General features: G+C 36.7%; 1 protein-coding gene across 1 annotated transcript in view; it reads right to left on the bottom strand.

Moving 5' to 3' along the window:
* Nucleotides 1–20,055, bottom strand: part of SLC4A10 (solute carrier family 4, sodium bicarbonate transporter, member 10) — a 117,933-nt gene that overhangs the window by 66,088 nt on the left and 31,790 nt on the right. Inside the window, exons 3-4 of the mRNA XM_010009798.1 lie at nt 15,884–16,030; nt 6,113–6,251 (exon numbers count right to left, since the gene is read on the bottom strand). Coding sequence (XP_010008100.1) covers nt 6,113–6,251; nt 15,884–16,030 — 286 coding nt within the window. The remainder of the gene's footprint in view (nt 1–6,112; nt 6,252–15,883; nt 16,031–20,055) is intronic.

The raw sequence follows: 20,055 nt of genomic DNA, 5'->3' as shown, positions 1-20,055 counted from the left end.
CTATTTTGAGTCTCATTCTCCTGCTCAGGTTCAGTGTAAGTCTGGAGTGACTTCAGTAAAGTAAAAGGATACAAGAAACTGGCATGAGAGGATCAAGTCTTTTGTTACTAGCCAGCTGGATGAACTTCTTGCCTGACTTTAATTTTTTACTGACTAAAATTACACTAAAAATGTTAAAAGAATACTTCATCACCAGCATATAGGCTCCATTCCTGATGCATTCCATTTCTTCTAACTGTATCTCCTAATCACTCTTCCATTATTTACAATACAGAGTTTGCCCCCAACTCCTCGGCTCTTCCAAAATTTCTAATCTCCTGTGCCTGGTCCTCTCCTCCTCTTTGTATTTAAACATTTTTATCTCTATTTCCTCTGCGCTGGCCAGTTGCTGTATCTCCTCTTTGCCCGTAAGACCTTTCCTCTCCATCAGACTTCCGTTCTCCACTCCCTTCACTGCGATCTCTCTTCTCTTCCCAGGGCTATCTACTTTACCTTTACATTCTTCCAGAGAAGCTGCAAGAAGGACGCAGCACACACAAGAATCTGCTTCCACAGAGCTGAACCGTGAAATTGAATATGCATATAAAAATGAAGTTTTCCAAATATATTTTCAAATGGACATCAAACAAACTAATACACCCCATCCAGGCCAAATTCAAAGCCATGGTTTGAAAGGGATGAGCTCCAACTACTCAGGGAAGTTACCAAGAAGCACGCGATAAAGGCAGGGGGGTGATGGGGGTGGGGTGTGAAATGCAGTTGGGTTTTTGGTTTTCACTTTTTTTCTTTCATTTTGCAGTTGAACTGCATAAGAAGAGGCTGCTCCTAACTTACTCATGGTACTCATGTTGCCAAGCTAAAAATATGCTAGACCTGTTTGTGGCCTTAACATCACAAACATGGTGCATTATTTGTCCTTCTTGAACTATTGCCTCCTAAGACTCTGCAAAATATCTTTTTTTTATCTTCTCATACCTCTCGTTTTGTGCATGTTTCTAATCTGTTCAGGAGTTTTACACAACTACAATCTCTGCGCTTGGGTATGCCAAATTATTTCTGATGTACCATTATCTTGTTTTTTGCAGAATCAAAAAAAAAAAACCAGCATGCTCTCTCTATACATATGTGTCTTAAAAACCATGATTCAAGCATAGATTCTTGGAGAATATCATGAGAAACCTCATACTGTCATGACCTTCTGTTCTGTTATCGACAGTCTTCAATGTTGCTTACCTATAATACTGCTGCAGTCTGCTCTTGATATCACCTATTTTGAATCTACTGCCCAATTCTAAACAAATTTTAAATGAAGTGGTAAAAGACTAACACATTCTTAAAAGTTTCATTAAAACAGGTGACTGGACAATGGCAGGCTCATAACCAGAGCTTACTATGTAACTTGCTATAGACACATAGACAAGAAAAGTCTAAATCATGAAAACAGCTGTGATTAGTGTTCATGGTGTCAATCAGACACCAAAACTTATGCACAATATAAAAATCCATAGGAAACTACTGCTACTGCTCTAATGGTCATACTTGCCATCATGATCATCTCTATCTGAGTTTCAATCAATTTGAACAGTACAATTCTATGTGTTGTATCCAATTTCCTACTGTTACTAAAACTTACGTGTTTAAACACATTATCGTACATTGTTATTTAATTAGCCAATAGGCTACTACATAAACAAAAGTCATGCCCAGCTAAGAGAATTCTACGTTTGGAATAAACTTCTGTGTTGTAATTTTCTATTACATGACTTTACTCATCAAGGGAAAATCATGTTTACCACCTTTTATCTTTTCAGAAATATCCCTCTTATGTCAGATAATCCTAATCTAACATATGAGAAACAGGAGCAGAAAACATAAAACAAACAAATCTCTAATCTTACATGTAGTTGCTCAATTCTAAGTGTTCAAGTGGTTTTAGAAATCTTAACACCATTTTAACAACCCTCTGGATTCATGTATAACATTCAAGGATAGAAATGGGTTTGAAATCCAAATTCAGGCATGATTCGCCAATTTGCTACACTTCTTTAGTTTGTCAGAGAAAAAAGACAAACTTTAATATATTTACTTTTTCAATTTAACCCCTTAAATTGATGTGGTTGATACATACAAGCCTTTCATAATTTCCCAGAAAACACGACCACATTTGTATATTGATCTCATGCATCACATGTATCCCCACGTGCTTTGAATATATTTAGAACTACCTTAGTTGTGTCTGATCACATAGTTTTCTTTTACTGGTAAAGACTAGCACACGTGTATCAATCACACAGTTTAGTTCCTGTGATGTTACACTTGCTGGAACAAAACATGCCAAGAAGTGTTTCAGCAAGGTATGCTACTGTAGGAAAAATATTACTCCGATGTGTTTGTGTACATACACAAACATATGTTAACATCTTAAGTCATTAATTTTTAGGAGTCGGTAAAAGTGGTGCCACTTCATTGTAGACTCAGTTACATTTTGGTGCAAAATATGAAGTTGGAGACTTGAACGTGATCTATTGTATAGTCTTTTCTGTCTGCAGCTAAGAGCTAGAGTATATACCCACAACCCGCTCAAGAGTCAATGTTATAAATGTAATCTTACAATCTCCACATGAGTTTTTGCCTGCCTACACCAATTTGAAAACGAACCCAAGTAAACAAGCATGTCAGAGACAAAGCAGAAGTGACAAACCTAAGTTTTTTGTGACCTAATGTCTTAGGAAGAAAGTTTTGATCCAGGGAAGATGCATTTTCACTTCATAATTTTTCCCTAGTATATCCATTTTGTACTCACTATTAATAATATACTTTCTAACTATGGACAGAGGTTTATTTTCCTAACTGGGCTGTTTCATTAAAATTCAAGCCTAAACACTTTCCTGCTGGTTCCAAAGTGTCTTTGTATTTTCCTTCTTACCATATATTTCTTTCTATTCCAGAAACATAGTGATATTCTCCCCAAAATTTTCATTTTATATTAGCAGATGAGTCCCAACAGTTTGAGTAAAACTTGCTACAAATCAGGCACCATTTTCCAGCCATGACCACAAGAGGTTATTAGGATAGATTCCAACATGAACTGCTTTCCTAATACCTGCAATTTGCAACTATACTATAGTGTGTATAAAACAAATACAACTGGTTTGCCTCAATGTGATGCTCTACAAACTTACTCGAAATACTTTTTTCAGAACAGAAACATCCTGCATTCTCCACACAAAAAGTATTAAAACTGATTTTTATTGATTATAAAAAAAATGTTTCTTCTGGCTTGAAATCAATTAATGGGGGAAAAAAATTATCACTGTATCTACATAACTAAGTTATTCCATGGATAGGAAAGCCTAAATCAGATCCTGGAATGGAACAGGCTGTAACAATAGTGCACTTTTTCTTGTTCTTATGATGAATGCTTTTGCTCATGAGAGATGTTGGGGGTGGGGGGAACCACCAAGCTTCAGTCAAAACCTATCCATGGCTCCCTTTGATATGTTACTATTTTGATCAAATAAGAACAAAATGTCCCAAGTATCTTGAGCAAACAGCATAAAACTATTTTTTTTAAATTTCAAAGCTGAAATGTTTGTGCATTTTTAATCACACTGAAAATACGAAGATGCAGATTCACTGCAACAGAGTGAACTCAACCCTTCAGTCCATGCAGAGCTTGGTGAAATGAATACAGAATCACTTAGTGCTATCATTCTCATTAAACACAATCAACGACTTCTACCATTTGAATTTAAATTTCTCTACATGCCACTATGTCCAGTGCCAGACAGTAAGATTTACAAATACTGCTAGTGGCATTTTTCATACACATGGAAAACATGTAATAAGGCTGGAAGAGCAACAAACTCAGGGTGCATCCTGTCCATGCCATGCTTTTAATCAAATTAGTACCTTTGAAATCCTGAATCAACCACTGGAATTGAAAGTGATCCGTTGTATTAGTTTTTAAGTATATGATCTCGCATATTAAACACCATCCCATTTCTATTACTCAAGGTCTCTTTGATCTTTGCAATATCCTTATTTACTTCTAGAGTAACAATATCTCCCGATTTGTTATCATTGGCAAGTTTCATTACTACAGTCCTAGTTTTGTCATTCAAGAATAAAGCTATTTATGAAGACTAATTCTTCAGAAGTTAGTTGTCACTACCTTCCACACCAATAGTTTAATCTTTCAGCATGACCTACTGCGTATGTTCAGTTAGTTCCTTAACCACTAATACAATTTTACGCTAGAACAGTTTAAGTAAGAAATTCCCACTGCTGTATCATATCAAATGCTTCACTAAAATAAAGATCTACTGTTTCTTCTTCGTCAGAAAAACAAAAATCAATTACCTAATTAAACAGCATTATTGTTAGTCTGACATGATACACCACCATATTGCATTTGATCCAATTTTCCACTTAGCTCCAAGTCTACAGTTATTCCTTCCTTCACATATTGTTCGAAGCCTTGCATAGCTCCAAAATCTGACTTTCAGGTTTCTGTTCATCCCAACCAATTTTATCTTTTTTGGAACAGTGCCGCTGCGTTTGCTATAGTACAACAATGCACCTGAGAGATTCACAGGAAGACAGGATTTATCATATCAATAAAATATATGTTCTTTCAGATTTCTATTCTGGGAATTACTGCACCCTCTTATTTGCACAGATAAAGCACTTTGACTCTTCTCTTAGTTTTGAATTTGGCCATTTCACTGCCATCTCCTCCTTTCCTAACAGCCAGCCACCCCATGTCAAATGCTGTCTGAAATTTTTGGATCCAAACTGAAGATCACTTATCTTGACCAGTTCTTTCTGCATGGCAACCAAACTCTTTATTTTCATCTTACTTCTAAAGTTAAAGAAATTTTTAGTATTAGCTATTATACTTCACTTTTGTGTTTTCTGAATATAGTTTTCTTGGCTGTGCTTTGACGTCCTTTTTCAACAATCTCATCTTGCTTCTGTTAAACATTTTTGATTCTTTAGTTCCCAAATGACATTTGGAAAGGCTGTACATATAGGCAGATCAATCCCTTTATACAGACAGAAATCCCTTTATTTCACCTATTCCTTTCAAATTCTATCTTAAGTATTTATGTTAATAAAAATCATTATAATTTTTCAGAAACACAATTCTGCAAAGCTTTTTTTTTTTTTTTTTTTAGTTGACCTAAAGAAGCTATTTCCCTGCCTAAAAGTAACTTAAACCATGGTGATTTTTATTTTTAATCACAATAGAAGCTGATATGCTTTCCAGAAGGTTCTATATATTCCTAATCAGTATGAGAACACTGAAGATGATTAACTTGATTAGATTTACTCCCTCTGAATATTAATAAGATTAGTTAGGAACATTACTACATTCATTTTGCAGCACAATCCTCATATGAGAATTTTCTACATGTAAAGATCTATATTTAGCATCTGTCTATGCCTCTTATAGACAGATAAGGAAAGGGAAGGTCATAGAAAATTCTGTGTCCCTCTCAGAAACCTGGAATTTGCAATAAAACTAAAGGGCAGCTGACATATTCATACTAAGCAGCCCAGATATGTAGTTCCCCACAAAACCCAAAGAAGGGTCAGGGGGATAAAAAACCCACACAACCAGAAACAGAAACAAAATAATCCAACATTCAACACTCAAAGTCTCAAAATCAACTGTTCATTGAGAGTTAGAACATGTAAAAATTTTATTGCTCCAAAGTAATCTCATTCCTCACTTCAATCTTTTTATAATGGTAATTTTATATGTTTCTTGAGGCTTTAAACAGAATATGAAGTTTGAAAGTTACCTAAAATATTAATAAAAACAGTAATTTTTAATTTACATGTAGAGATGATATGTTTACTTTGATATTTTTTTCCCTTGATATTCACTCTGACCTATATTTCATAAATCCAGATGAAAACATTTGGCTTTGGGAAACAACAAATACTGTTGTAATACTAGCAGTCCAAGGATTAAAATTATGGTTTTATTTAAGCTTTATATCCAAAATCTGTTCCTGAGCTTGCCACAGCTTTGAAACTATTTCTTAATACACCAGTAACCAATAGCTACAGATACTTTTTAGAAACTCATGAAAACACTCACCTTGCTGTCTCCCTCCACTCCGCGTCCTCTCCTTCACGCCAACAAATTTCATCAAGCTCAGTAAAAAGATCATGAGGAATGTGTTCCTCATCATCATCTTCTGTACCCAGAATAAACTGCACCCTTTGTGATGGGGTATCTGTGGAAAAATAAAAATATAAACTCCAGATCACCATTTTTATTTCTCCAAGCAAGCAAATATTTCAGATTTCATGAGATTATGGGGACTCTCTCACCTGTATCTCTTAGTGTCACGCAGAAAACACGATAATAGTTATGCTGTAAAAGCATTCATATACAAACACCTTCAGACCGAGACCTCTTTATTTATTGTAGTTGACTAGTTTGCTCATTAAACAATCTCATCTAAAGACAGAATGCGAGGTACAGAAGTAGTGACTATCGGAAGCCGAAATGGTATCTCACAGAAAATAGACAGCACAGATAGCAGCATAGATAGAGCTGATGAAAGTCTTTACTTCAGGTGTTACAACAACTACTCTGCCATATCTTAAGTTTAAATCTACTTCAACTCACAAAGCTGGTATACTAAATGTACATTATTTGGTTTACCTGCAGAAAGAAACCAGAAGAAACCTCTCTAATGTCAGTATACACTGGCAAGTTCAAAAAGAAAACATCACTATCTACACACCTACCACCCCCTGCACCTTTGTAAACTGTTTCTACACAGATGAAGAAATTGTTTATCCGTCCCAAGTTCTCCATTTTATTCTTCCTGTCTCTGTCTTCCCTTTATATGTCTATTACCAGTTATTTTTCTTCATAACTTTTCAGTGCAGACCACTAAATGCATTCATTTTGGAGAAATACTATTAATTTTTCACATCACTCAGAAAATATCCAGAACTCACAAGACACCTTAACGTACATGTATATTCAGTGTTCACAGCTCAAATGTTGTAAGGCTTTTTTAAAAAATAAAATCCTATTTGCTTATTTAGATGTAAATCTCAAAAGAACAAGCTCTGGAGGAAACCCAGTCTCTCTAAAAATATATAATTATTTTTTCTGCTAATGAATTTTAAATTTCTAAGAGGAACCAAAAGTCCTTTGTGAGAGCTGATAGGGTCCAGGCTGCCAGTCAACTGAAAAATTTATTATCCAGCAGAACAGCTCAGTGATTCCTCGAACACTGTCTAAATGAAGTTTGTTCTACAACTGTATTTGTAAGTCAAGCTTTTTCGTCTAGCAATGAAGAGCATCACCACACAGGATCCTCAAGCTCTCTGAATTTTGGAAAAACTGAGGTAATAGACTCACCAAATGCTAGCTGAATAGCAAATATAGTTCTAATCAAAACTAATTAAATGGGCAACTGATACAGAAGATTAAATTCAGCACTAAAGATAACTTTTTCATAGTAGTAAATTTACTATAGTAACAAAACACAAACAGTACATGACAGTTTCCACCTAAGGTCTATTTGCTTAAGCAGAATGTAAAGATATAGTACAGTCAAGGCTACTTACTCCTTCAAAAAGCAAGGAAATGAAACCCAGGAAGAAATACAGGAGAGACGGGAGAGAAAGACGGGCTCATATACTAATAAGCTTTAGAGAATGGAACTGCAACAGGACAGCCAAGGGGACAGAAATTACTTGTGGTGAATCACTGAAGAATAGCAATAACCTCGTTCACTTTACCCTTTCTTTTGTTACTCTTACTGTTCAGTCCTCTTTTTTCTTTAAGACCATTTCAACCTCTATTCTACACCCCTTCCAGCCATTCTCTACCTAGTTCTATTTATTTGGGTTTGTTTTTTTTTTATTCTTTATGTTCTTCATATCCCCATTAGCATGTTCTGGAAAAGGATAAAGTAAACACAAACATCAAGATTTAATCCAAGACTATAGTATATTCTGGTCAGGAAGTGTGCAACTTGTTAAGACTATTTCCCTAAAGGAAAAAATTCAGTGACATATGAACTTGCAAAGGGCAAGTGCACATGACAAGTGACAGAACATGGAGAACAAGGTACTTTAGTAGAGAGCTGGACTGCAGTCAGAATCTGAAAATAAGCATTGCCAGAAACATCCTGTACTCTTGATAAAATCAGCACTAGAATTGATTTACAGCTACAGCTAGTATTAAGTAATAAATGAGTAGTGCTGTACAGCAGAGCTGCAGTTTTATGAAAGTTATTATACTGATACAAATGCACACTTTCAGTGTGGCAAGGAAAGCAGAGGATCAGAAATCTCTTGAAGTCAGGTGAGTAGTAACAAGTAAACACCTTACTACTGTGATCTGCTGTTAGTGGGTCTTCTGTGTAACACAGCTACTTGACTGGGCACAGTGTAAAACCTATATATATGTTAAAATATGCACTAAATTCTCTTCATACTTTCTAAGACAAGAGTAAAACTAGCTTCCAGATTCTGGCTAACTTTCTTTGCTGCTGTAATTTGTACTGGTGTCTGAAACCTGCAAGCCATAGCTGGAGTTTCAGACACCAAGCTGGGGGAAAAAAAGTAGTTATTGTTTGCTTCATAGTACAATAATTTTATTCCAAGGGCAAACATCTAAGAGAAGTAAATGATATGAAAACAATAAAATAAGAAAATCTGTTGGTTCCACCTGTAAAACTGAGTGAACAGCATTACTCATGTGAGCAATGCCAGATGGATTTGGCTCTTATTCATCACAGTCATAAATACCAAATATGTCATTAATGTATTATATGGAAAATGAGTAATCTATGATTCAAAAACAATATGGAAGAATACTTGAATTGCTGACTGTCAAACTGCAATAACTTAATCCTCAGTGTAGAAGGAAAATATTTGCAATCTAGGACACTCAATGTTTTTGAAGCCTAGGAAAATAGAAATCAGCTTGAATACTATCTGTGTCTATCCCTACTTCATGTAGTACAGCCAGCATTAAAGAAATCTTTCATATTATTACTGCTATTTCTAAAAAATAATGAAAGTAATCTAGATTATGCTAAAAAAAAAAAAATAAATGAATGGTACTTGTTTGTTACATTAGTATTTCTATCACTGCAGTTATTTTATATCAGAGCACAGAGGAATTAGAAGCAATTAGAACTCTGAGTTCCAGAATAAGCAGCTGCTGATTCTCCCAAGTAAATGGCTCATCACCAGTTCAGGAAATCCTCCAGGACCAGCTGGGGCTGGGCACAAAGTCTGGTACATGACAGGAGCAGGAATACCATCAACAACCACGCATGCTTGGCTAATGAGCCATCTCAGTAAGGAAAAGCTGAAGCAGCTTCTATGTGCTGTGGCTCCACCAGCCCATGGGAGCCTCCTGCCAGACTCCATGTTCCTCTGGGCTTGCACTCACATCATCTGTGCAGCACTCGCACAGATACCCAAAGTACCTCTGATAAATCAAATTCATTGCATGTATGGCAAACCTGAATATTTTAGCTTTAAAATTCTGTATAACTCTACTGCATTGTTAAAAGGGTAAAAAATAAGGCCTGGTGCATATGCTCTTGCCAAAAGCAGAAATTCACACTGGAATTCAGAGCTGTAGAAAAGTGACTCTGCAGCAACCTCACATACTGCTCACTACAAAGGCTTTTTGTAAAGTCATTAGCATCCCTAAAATAAAAGCAAGAGATGGGTATAGATGTACCAAAACAGCTGAACTGAAAGAAATATTAATAACGTAACTCCCAGAGGGCAACACAAATTGCTGCTCCCTGGAACAGCGCTGTGTGCAGGAAGGGGGGAAGAGTGGCCTATATCACCATCCCACCTTGCAAAAGGCAGGTAGGAAAGAACCATAACTGGCATTTCCCCCTTTAAAACACCTCAAAGTGCAACCACAATTCTGAGTCAGGACAGCTCCCTCTCACCTAAGGGAAAAGGTGAAATCAAGACTTAGGCTGGGGTAAGAAAGCAGGATCATTCTCTGTCCCTCCACATAAACGCACCCCAGCAAACAACCTGCTCCATTGCACCAGAGCGATCCACACCTCCTCCTCAGCGCACACCAGGATTTCTCCCGAGACAAACCACCCTGCCATCAGGCAGAACTGCACACAGTCTGCCCAAGCCATCAGAATCAGAAACACAACCAGAAACACAGCCTTGCATACATGTAAAATGTATCCAAATTTTGTCCTCTGCCCTTAGTAAGCTCCAGAAAATGTACAAAAATGTATTTCTGGTAACAGTCTATTAGCTCTATCAGCTCAATTGTCAGAACAGGTTTCTGTATTTCGAAACCTGCTGAGAGCCTTCATTTAAGGGTAGTATTAGTGGGCTAATACTTATTGGGGTCCATATATGTATGAGTGAAAATTTACTTTTTCTACATTAGAAAACATGTTAAACATTAAAATAAAATTTGTATTACAGAAGTTCACATTAGGTAGCAAACATCATAGACAATATTTAATCCATGCCTCATGCTCTTGTACATTCGCATTAATATTAAACATATAAACTTTTTTGTTTGATTGCTCACTGCACAGGATGGACTACAGACAGAGAGTGAACTAGTGTAACACAGTTGATATCCGTAACAACTCCTTTCAAACAAAGGGGAAATGGTGTGAAAAATTCACAGGATCACAGAAAACATTTCACGCACACACAAACATTCGTGATCCTCCTGCTTACGCTCACCAAAGATGCGGTGGATTGGGGCTCTGCCCCCACCTCCTTCCTGTGCAGACTGGACTTTGCCTTTCAGCTCAGCAATCATAAATTCCTTTTTTTTTTTAGTTAGAAAACATGGTAAAAATTAAAACAAAATTTAAATTACTAAAGTCCACATAAGTAAACAGTCATACATAAAACAGCAAAGAGCAACACAGCACACTTTTGAAGATCTCTTTGCAGACCTTAGAAAACCATGGGTTAGTTTGGAAGAAAGTATTCCCTTGCTTGTTCCTCTGGCCTTCATCTCTATATGTATAATCTTGTTTCAGGAAGCTCTCTTGCATTTTCTTCCCATGAATTGTTTCCATCACATCAGGGCTATGGCAAATAATCTTACCTTTTGGATCTGACAATATGGATAATTCCCAAGCCTCAATTATCATCTTTTTGCTAGACTGTTAAAACTGAAGTTATAATACTTTATATTAATCCAGATTTCCTGCAATCTGTTCCACAGCTGCCCAGAGATTCAAATTTCTAACTCCATCATTCAGGAGGCAAAGCCTATAGTTAAGGTTAAGAGATTCTCTTAACAGTCCTATTCTTTACAAATAATTAAATTTGCCCCATTAATACCCCTTCAACATTTGAGGTTAGCTACCAAATTGTCAGCTGAGTCCTTTCATTACACTTTCTTCAAGCCCCTATAGTAACCAAGAGAAGTTCCCCTTTGCAGTTCATTTTCATTTGCATTACATTCAAAGAGCCTTTCCTGAACCGTGCATACAGTCCTCTGTTAGCATCACCTCCAGGGCTGCTCAGCTTCCCTTGCCACATCCAATAGCATGAATTACAAACTTAAGCCTCTTTAAAACTAGAGATTATTAAAGCCAGATTTCTTAAAAAAACAAACCAAACCCTGCACAAGCTCCAACAGTATCTAGTCCTAAAAGACACCACAGGAGAGTGAAATCAAACCCCAGTCCCCACAGCTGTGTTCACTTCACTCGTACAAAACCTGTCCTTAAAGACACCCTACTGAGAGCTAAAGTCTTCCTATTCCAACTCATTTTAAAACAGAAACGTATCTTTAACTCATACGTGCGAGTACAAGAGAGCAGTTTCACTGATTACAGGCAAAAAAAGTAAACAGACACCAAGAAAATACTGAATATTGCCACTAAAATCCACATGCATACCAAGCCAAGTGCAACTCAATCAGCCAAAGGGAAATCTGTTCCAGACTTTTAGCACCACCATGACGCTGAAGGAGCAGTCCCAGCCAGCCTGTGTCCATGCAGCCCACCAGGGCTTGCACCCATTGCCCTTCCAACAAGCCGCACAAGGAGCTACTCTAGGCTAGAAACAGCTTTCTTTTGCCAAGCTAGTTTTAATTTGCATCAATTCCCTAATTTAAATCACAGAGCAGTTGAAACACTTGACCCACACTAAAAGCTGTGGAGGAGGGGAGCTTAAAGGGGGCATGAAACTGGGTCTTTAATTACCTCAGCATTTCAGCTGGGAACAGTAAACCTCTTCAATAAAGCAAATAGAGTTACTGCATTTTTAACTAGAGTGAGTAATTTAACTGGATTTCTCCTTTTCTTCCAAAAAAATTGTGCAGCAAGTTGGTGGAAATCTAGATAATAAAATCACTTTGCTTGCAATTTTTACTACCCAAAAAAGTCATTCCCTGAGCAAGCCATGTAATCTGCAAATTACGTGATTCAAAGACACATTGTTATGGCAAAATGGAAACATCTTGCACAACCTCATCTCATCAAGAGGCAACAGACAGAAAACAAGAATCAGGTGTGATGTAAACAGAAATAAAACTTAAGTGATCTGTGGCCCCAAAGGACAGGCCTTTTTTTTTTATTCCATTACTTATATATTCCATGTATTATTTGTCTACAAGCTCCAAATCTACAAGCACACTGAGAATACTCAGGGTATCTGAAAAGTGACAGTAGGAGATTAAGAAAAAAGCTTATGAGCTACCATCAGAATATTCTAAAAAAATCTGTTCTCTGCAGAAACCTTCTCAGAAAGTAGCTGGTACAGTTTTCCCAGACAGGATTCCAAGAGATTAATACGAAGCTTCCAGCCATGGGCGCTACACTGAATACAGGTGTTTTCTAGCCATGCTGGTACAAAGAAAACTGTTTAAGAAATTGTTTTTCACTGGATAGGAACCTGGTGGCACTTGTCCACTTATTGGGGCCTGCACAGCCCCACAGCATTATGTACTGCACAGCTCCCTGAAGCAATAATTGCAGAGCAAGATCTGCACCTAATGGTACTTCACAGATGAAGTTATAACTTACAGAGTTATAGATTATGACAAAAAGTAATGCTTCATCCCATGCTTGGTTAACTGAGCAGTCTGGAGCACTTCATGTCTGAATATTTCAGGCATTTACTTGTTCTAGCATCTCAATTATTCAGTTGTTGCATCTTTTATTATAGATCCTTTCATACTTCACTGCTTCAAAACACTGCTAATTTATTCTCTTGTACATAGAAATCCAATTTATTTTTCTGACTTATCTCAAAGCACTGTTTTCTGTCAGCTGCTCTCACAATGCTTATTTTCTCTTTCTTTATTCTTGTACCTGTTCATTGAAACATTTTTTCTTTCCCTTCATTCCTCTCAGTTCTCAAGAATACAGCCTGCTACCATTCAACAGAAATATGTTAAAAGGTGTCTAGAGAAAGAGGCAGCTAAGCGTTTCTGCGTGTTCAATTAAATCAGAATGATTCACGAATTAAGGGACTATTTTGGATCCGATCTCATAGGTAGCAGTACCTCACAGTAAGTTATGCATCCAGAGTAAGAAGTGCATTTGTCTTCCTCGCAACTTCCTTCAGCCTCTGGATACTGTTATAACCTTGCGGTCACTGGGAATTGAGAGCCAAGAAGCATTACTGAGGTTTAGCGGATTCATATTTAGCGTGAGAAGTATCTGTTGCTCCCTCTGAGTAAATAAAGCATAGAAAAACTATGCTTATATTCTCTCTAAAAGCAGTGCTTTTCCCCAGGCAGCACAATAACCTGTTTGGAAGTCCTATAAAGAAAATTCATAGTAAAAGTAAGGATGTGGGTATAGACTATGACTAATTCCTGTATAATTCTGTCTGTCTGTTTGCTCTGTGTTCAACCTGTCACTGTATAATTATCAGATTTACCTTCATAAGTCAAATCCCTTTCACTGTTGTCTATGCAATGCCACATTTCTGCCTGGATGGACAGATGTCAATGCTCAAAGTCTAGTTCTCTGGCCAAATTTTGAGAAATCAGCCAGAAGGAAAAATCCTCAAATTTTACTAAATAAATATTACTTCAGCATGGAAAAATTGGATACTCCCAGAATTTCCTGAATGTTTGGTAGTTTTGTATTTGGCTTGTTTCAGTCATTATCACCCAAGTATTTTGAAGAATATCTTCAGCATTCGGGATCCAGAGATACTTCTTGTATCTTGTGTGTCCTAGCCTTTTTTATAAAAATAATAATCTGTTACCTACACACCCCTTAATTCATAGTTGTAATACCTTTGCAAGTGAAAATGTGACTTACAAAAGTGCAGTCCTATACTTACTTCAAACAAGCATGGCTGTAAAAAAGTGCTATGAACAAAAATTTACAAGTGTACTTCAAAATCACTTCAAAATGCACTAGCTTTTTCATATCATTGCTATTCCACTCTTGGAGCATTCTTGAACATAGGCTGATTTTAACTTAACACAGAATTGTGTTGAACAGTACATTTTATTGCACAACTGTCAAAAGACTATTAAGGACAGATTCAGCCAGGTTTGGTTTCTTGGGGTTTTCTGTTGCTGTTGTTGTTTTTGGGGTTTTATTTTTATTTTGACATTAGGAAACACACAGCCTAGGTCTCCAGAAGTTGAAAGAACAGAGCTAAGTTCTCAGCCAAAATGTGTCACATACTGGCACTTAAATAAAACCAGATGACTTAGCATAAGACACTGCTTCATAGTTTAAGATATCTCACTTCTTGGCTAACATAACTTTCAATTGTTTCTTTTTAATCTGACATTATATGTATATATGCATATTCTTTTTGAAAACTATTTTAATAATTTTTGAACTTTGCTGTTTTCCAAGAAACTGGTTTCCATACAGTATTGGGTCTTTGTCAATTTGAAATACATTCCAGACAGAAACACCACAGCCAATATCTACTGAGTCTGAAAAAGGCTTGACTTCGTTTCATTCTCTTTAACCATCAGCATTTATAATCTACTTGCTCCAAACGTTTCTACACACATAATACAAATTCCAAATTAAAATAAAGTGTTATCATTACTATTCTGTAACTTGAAATTATATTGGCACATTTTCCTAATGACTTAAAAACATTCTTTTGTTGCACACTGACGAATTGTTTTCTATACATGTTTCCACTATATTTTCAACACTTACTATAGTCCTGGATATTTCATCACATGGGCTTCTTGGTTTTGAACAGCAAACAATATCCGCATATGTTTCTTAACAAAGCTTGACTAATTTATTCATTACTACCTTTTTCTGTTCTCTATAATGTTTTTTAATTTAAAATTTTGAGAATTTTAGGAGTTTTTTATCAGGTTTGTTAATGGAAAAGTATTTTTTCCTGTTTGCTCTCAAGTCCTCAGCAGACTCATCTCACAATGGCACATTATGCTGTCATGTAAGGAAAAACCAAACACAATCTGGATCACAGTTCACATCTGATAAAACACTGCAGCTTCAGTAACACGGACATTATTATAAAACTAAGTCTAAAGAACCACAACTCCAGCATCCAGCACATCATGGTTTTAGAGGCAAATACTCCAGAGCCTGCACTGAGGGCAGCTGGTGCCATAAAGCACTCTCTCATTCTCAATGGTGGTGGAAGTCCACCCTTATGAGAACGCTTACGGATTGTCTCCTACAATGGTAGAAATTACTGAGATTTCTCATGTACTGACTGTCATTGGCTCCTGTTCTTCATGAGAGGAACAAATCTTGGCTCTCCAGCAGAGACTGGAGAGTCTCTGGTGGGTTCTCCAAAACCCCACTGCTCATGGTGTCCAAGCCGTAACAGGGTAAAGTATGCATAATCAATACTGATGTGTATTATTAAAAGATCTATGCAAAGATAAGATTTATCTTACCAAATGGGGGAGACTCTCTCCCATCTTCTAATCCTGAATCTCGCTCTCTGTCTCTCTTTCTGTGTTTATGTCCGCGGTGCCTGTGGCGTCGGTGACTTTTTCTTCCCCCCAGCGGCACATGAACTCCAATGAACAATGTTCGATGGCCTATGGGTAACACAAATTTACCTTTTAAAAAAGGGCTGTGGCAACATAATAACAATACTAATAACCATAATAGCATTAGTAGTATAATAATCATTAGAACTGTGTAATCATATAATATTGATTATTCTAATGTTAATAGTCATAACATTATTGGTTACAATAATGATGATGTAATGGCACAGATATACAACCCCTTGATACAGGTCATACTTGACACAGTCCTTATGACGCAGTGCCAGATTTTTAAATTTTTTTCTTCAAATTTGCATCTCTGTGTGTGAACTTTCATTAAAGCCAGACAGGTGTAAAACATCTTCCAAAACAGTAACAAGAAGAGACACGTGGATCTCTTTGCATTGAACATTTGGTGAAGTTGCTGTTTGCTTTGTGTGTACAGGAACTTTACAAAACTCATTGCTATTTATGAGCCAAACCTTGACAGAATTCATGTGGGAAATTAACTGAAGGGAAAATGAAAAAAAGAAAAGGAAATAAAAATAAAAGAATTAAAAAAACCCAATAAAACGCTCTGAAAGCTAGACTGCAAAATCCCTATGTGATTTTACGTGCTCACTTGACAAATATATTGCTGGTAATCTAGGGTGCTTTCATTTCTTTTATTTTTTAAAATACATAAGAAGGTATGTATCATGCCTACTGCCATCTTTGAGCCTGAGGAATTTTATGTTGCTGATCAAGCCCAAAAGATTTAGCTCTTGGCTATGTGGGATAACAGGATCAGAGCACAGTAAATCATTTAGAAGGGGGAGAGCAGAAGGGAAGCAGGCACAAAGTACCACAAAACAGAACAAATGGGAAAGGAATCATGACTCAATACAAGTAAGGCTCCAACAGTTACTCAGCAGAAAGACACAGTCCAGATTACTCGTCTCAAATAACATTTATTTTCTCCTTGCAATAAGCATAATATAGCCAGTAGATAATTGCTGCTTTGCTGTAATCATTCAGCAGTGTCAATCATCTGAAAAAGGTCAAGAACATTAAGCTAAGGTAGCACGTGATCTCTAATCCCATGGAGACTCCAGCAGGGGCAGAAAACAGAGCAAGGCAGCATTTGTCTCAATACATCAAAGAAATTCAAGGCTGATAGGAATTCTCTGCAAAGGCGGAGCCAAAAAAAGCTGGAGAAAAGGCTTGAACACCACAGCAGTTACCTCCTCAACTTTGATGCATGTAGAGAAGACTAGAAAGCAGAGGCATCAATTTTTAGGAAACTATTCTTGTAGAGTTGTAGAGTCAGGAGATTTTTCTGAAGCAAAGACCACAAACCAAAATCGTTGGGATTTTTTTTTAGCATTTATTTATTAGATGTCTCTTTCTTCTTGTTTATTACATTTAACCCATGAAACAGTTTAACGAGAACTGATGGCTTTGGTATGTTTCTAATGTATTGCAATCAGTAGTGAATGAAATAAGGAAAAAAGTATTCCATAAAAAGAATTCATTAAAAAGATACCGAAGGACAGTAATGTAGTACTCAACACTTCCTTGTCCCCTTCCTTGGGGAGAAAAAACCCAAAACATCTTGAAAGGAATGGGGTTAGCCTCCCTAAGATTTAATAATTTCCAGAGGTGCAAGTAGATTGCTTTTTTAATTCCGTATCTGCTGCTTTGTGATAGAAGTCAGCATGATTATCCTTCAATCCATGATTGAAGTTCTGTGCCACTTCAATGCTCAGATTGTGCCTGTATCAGGAAATACAGGTTCAGGTTCACACACATTAATTTCCAGGGCTGAATCCAGGACTTGAGTCCAGACTGTTCTTTATTCAGTAAACTAGGAAACAGGCCCTAAAATGCCAGCACATTCATCTGTGTCTGAATATCACAATTCTCCCTATACAGAATCGGTTCACACTGAAAAAGAAAACAGGAACCTGGAGACTGAAATGGATAACCAAGAAAATGCAAAATGGATCTTCTTCCTTCTGTGTGAACCTACTGAGGCCAAAAGAGTTCTACCAAGGTATAATTTCAATAAACATAGAGCAGAATCTAGATCCTCGCAACAAGGTTCAGCGAAGCACTAGAACAGGTTAACTTTTTACAAGGGCGTGTAGTGACAGGACAACAGTGAATGGTTTTAAACTGAAAGACAGTAGATTTAGATTAGACACAAGGAAGAAATTCTCTGCTATGGGGTTGGTGAGACACTGGCACAGGTTGCCCAGAGAAGCTGTGAATCTCCGATCCCTGGCAGTGTTCAAGGCCAGGCTGGACAGGGCTTTGAGCACTTTGGTCTAGTGGAAAGTGTCCCTGCCTGTGTCAGGGGGGTTAGATATCAGTGAGCCATAGGATTTATCCTATGGTCTTCCTGAGCCTTTTCAACTAACCTTAACATCAATAGAATTTTATCATGGAAAGATGATGATTTTGTTCCTGCAAAAACACAGATGTGCCTCTGGGAAAGCTAAACATAAACACATGCATAATCATTTTAGTATTAGGATTTAGGAGCTTTTAAGTTTTAAAAACTGAACCCTTAAGAAAATAAAATAATATAAAAGATTATTTACAGTCTGAAAGCTTATTAATGAAATGCAGTACACTGAATTGATCTGCTCTGTCACCTTTATACAATGTTACCTGTCCACTGTCAAATTGTATAAATATTGCTTTTAAAAACAGACTGGTTTTAATCAAATTGCACATAGCTGGGGAACAAAACCCAGAATATAAAGTTAGTTCAAACCTATACATTTATAGCATAAGAGGCTTTGAACCCTTGTGGTTTACCTTCAAAGCATTAAAACACTCCTTAAGTAAAAATATTTTAAGGATTTAAGACATAATGACCATTATTATAAAGTGTTCTTTCTTGTTTTTATAGTACTATATTAACAAATGCAAATTATAGAAGATTCAAAAGGAATCATGTTAATTACATTTAATTTCCATACAGATGAAAGCATATAATATCATACGTAAAAATCAGGATTTCCCCTAAACTTTTGAAGAAAAAGTGTATTGTGCTATAAATATCTCCACTTTGTGGAGATATGAATTCTACGCCCCAGAGAAGACAAGTATGAAATATACGTTATTAATATGAACACATCTTTTAGAGACATTTTTCCAAATAAAATCTAAGTAGAAGCGTTGTTTGGGGTTACTGTATTCCAAATATACACCTAAATTTTATTTTAATACCCCAATATTAAATTAACCATCTAAAAAGGCAATCTCAGAAAATAAAATACTTTCTGCATAGCCCTTGAAAATTACAAATGTAACATCTAAAAATAGTTTTCAGAACCTGGCATTCTGGGTCATTAAGACAGAAGCTTTTTATCTTATTCATTAAATAAATGGAAAGGAAATGAGATGTAGTGGGATTTCTAAAGCTTCGAAAACATGCACCCATTATAATTTATGGTGCTTGATGACCTAACTTTGGAACTTCTGGAAATCTCATTACAATTGTTTGAATGAATGTGACATTGCAAGAGAAAATGGAGATGAAGAGAAAGGGATTCTAAATGTTTCGTTTAATTTAGAGGAATTAAAATCTTTTTAATGGAACGCTAAGAGTACAAGTATTTTTGCCCCAGCACCTCCCATTCTCCCTCCAAACACAAATTTAACACAGAAAACACACACCCATCGGGTAGGGAAAAAAAGCATATAATCTACATTCACCTCCCTGCTTCCCCAACAGTAAAGGTTCCACAGGCCTCCACGTTACACCATTCATGTGGGACTCAAGCAGGTACTTTAATTGCTCCTTAGTGAATCAGCCAAGGTGATATCTACTGCATAAAAAGTGACTGCCCTGGATGTGAATGTTTGTGAGCGCCAGGTACTCATGGTACATCTGCCTGTGCTGCCTTCAACCTGGAATGTCCTGAATCTGCCTTAGGCACCTACTGAGACCAAGTCTTTCAGATCCCAGCTCACAGGCATGATGTGCAGGGGCATATAGTGGGAACAGATGGGTCTTGAAACGCCTCCAAAAGAAGGAAAGGCAGGCTTCTGTGACCTACTAAGGAAATACACTGCAAAGT

The sequence above is a fragment of the Nestor notabilis genome, unplaced genomic scaffold, assembly GCF_000696875.1.
Source record: "Nestor notabilis isolate BGI_N333 unplaced genomic scaffold, ASM69687v1 scaffold5302, whole genome shotgun sequence".
Lineage (NCBI taxonomy): Eukaryota > Metazoa > Chordata > Aves > Psittaciformes > Psittacidae > Nestor > Nestor notabilis.
The sequence above is the reverse complement of the archived record's forward strand: the minus strand, read 5'-3'. Positions and strand labels throughout refer to the sequence as shown.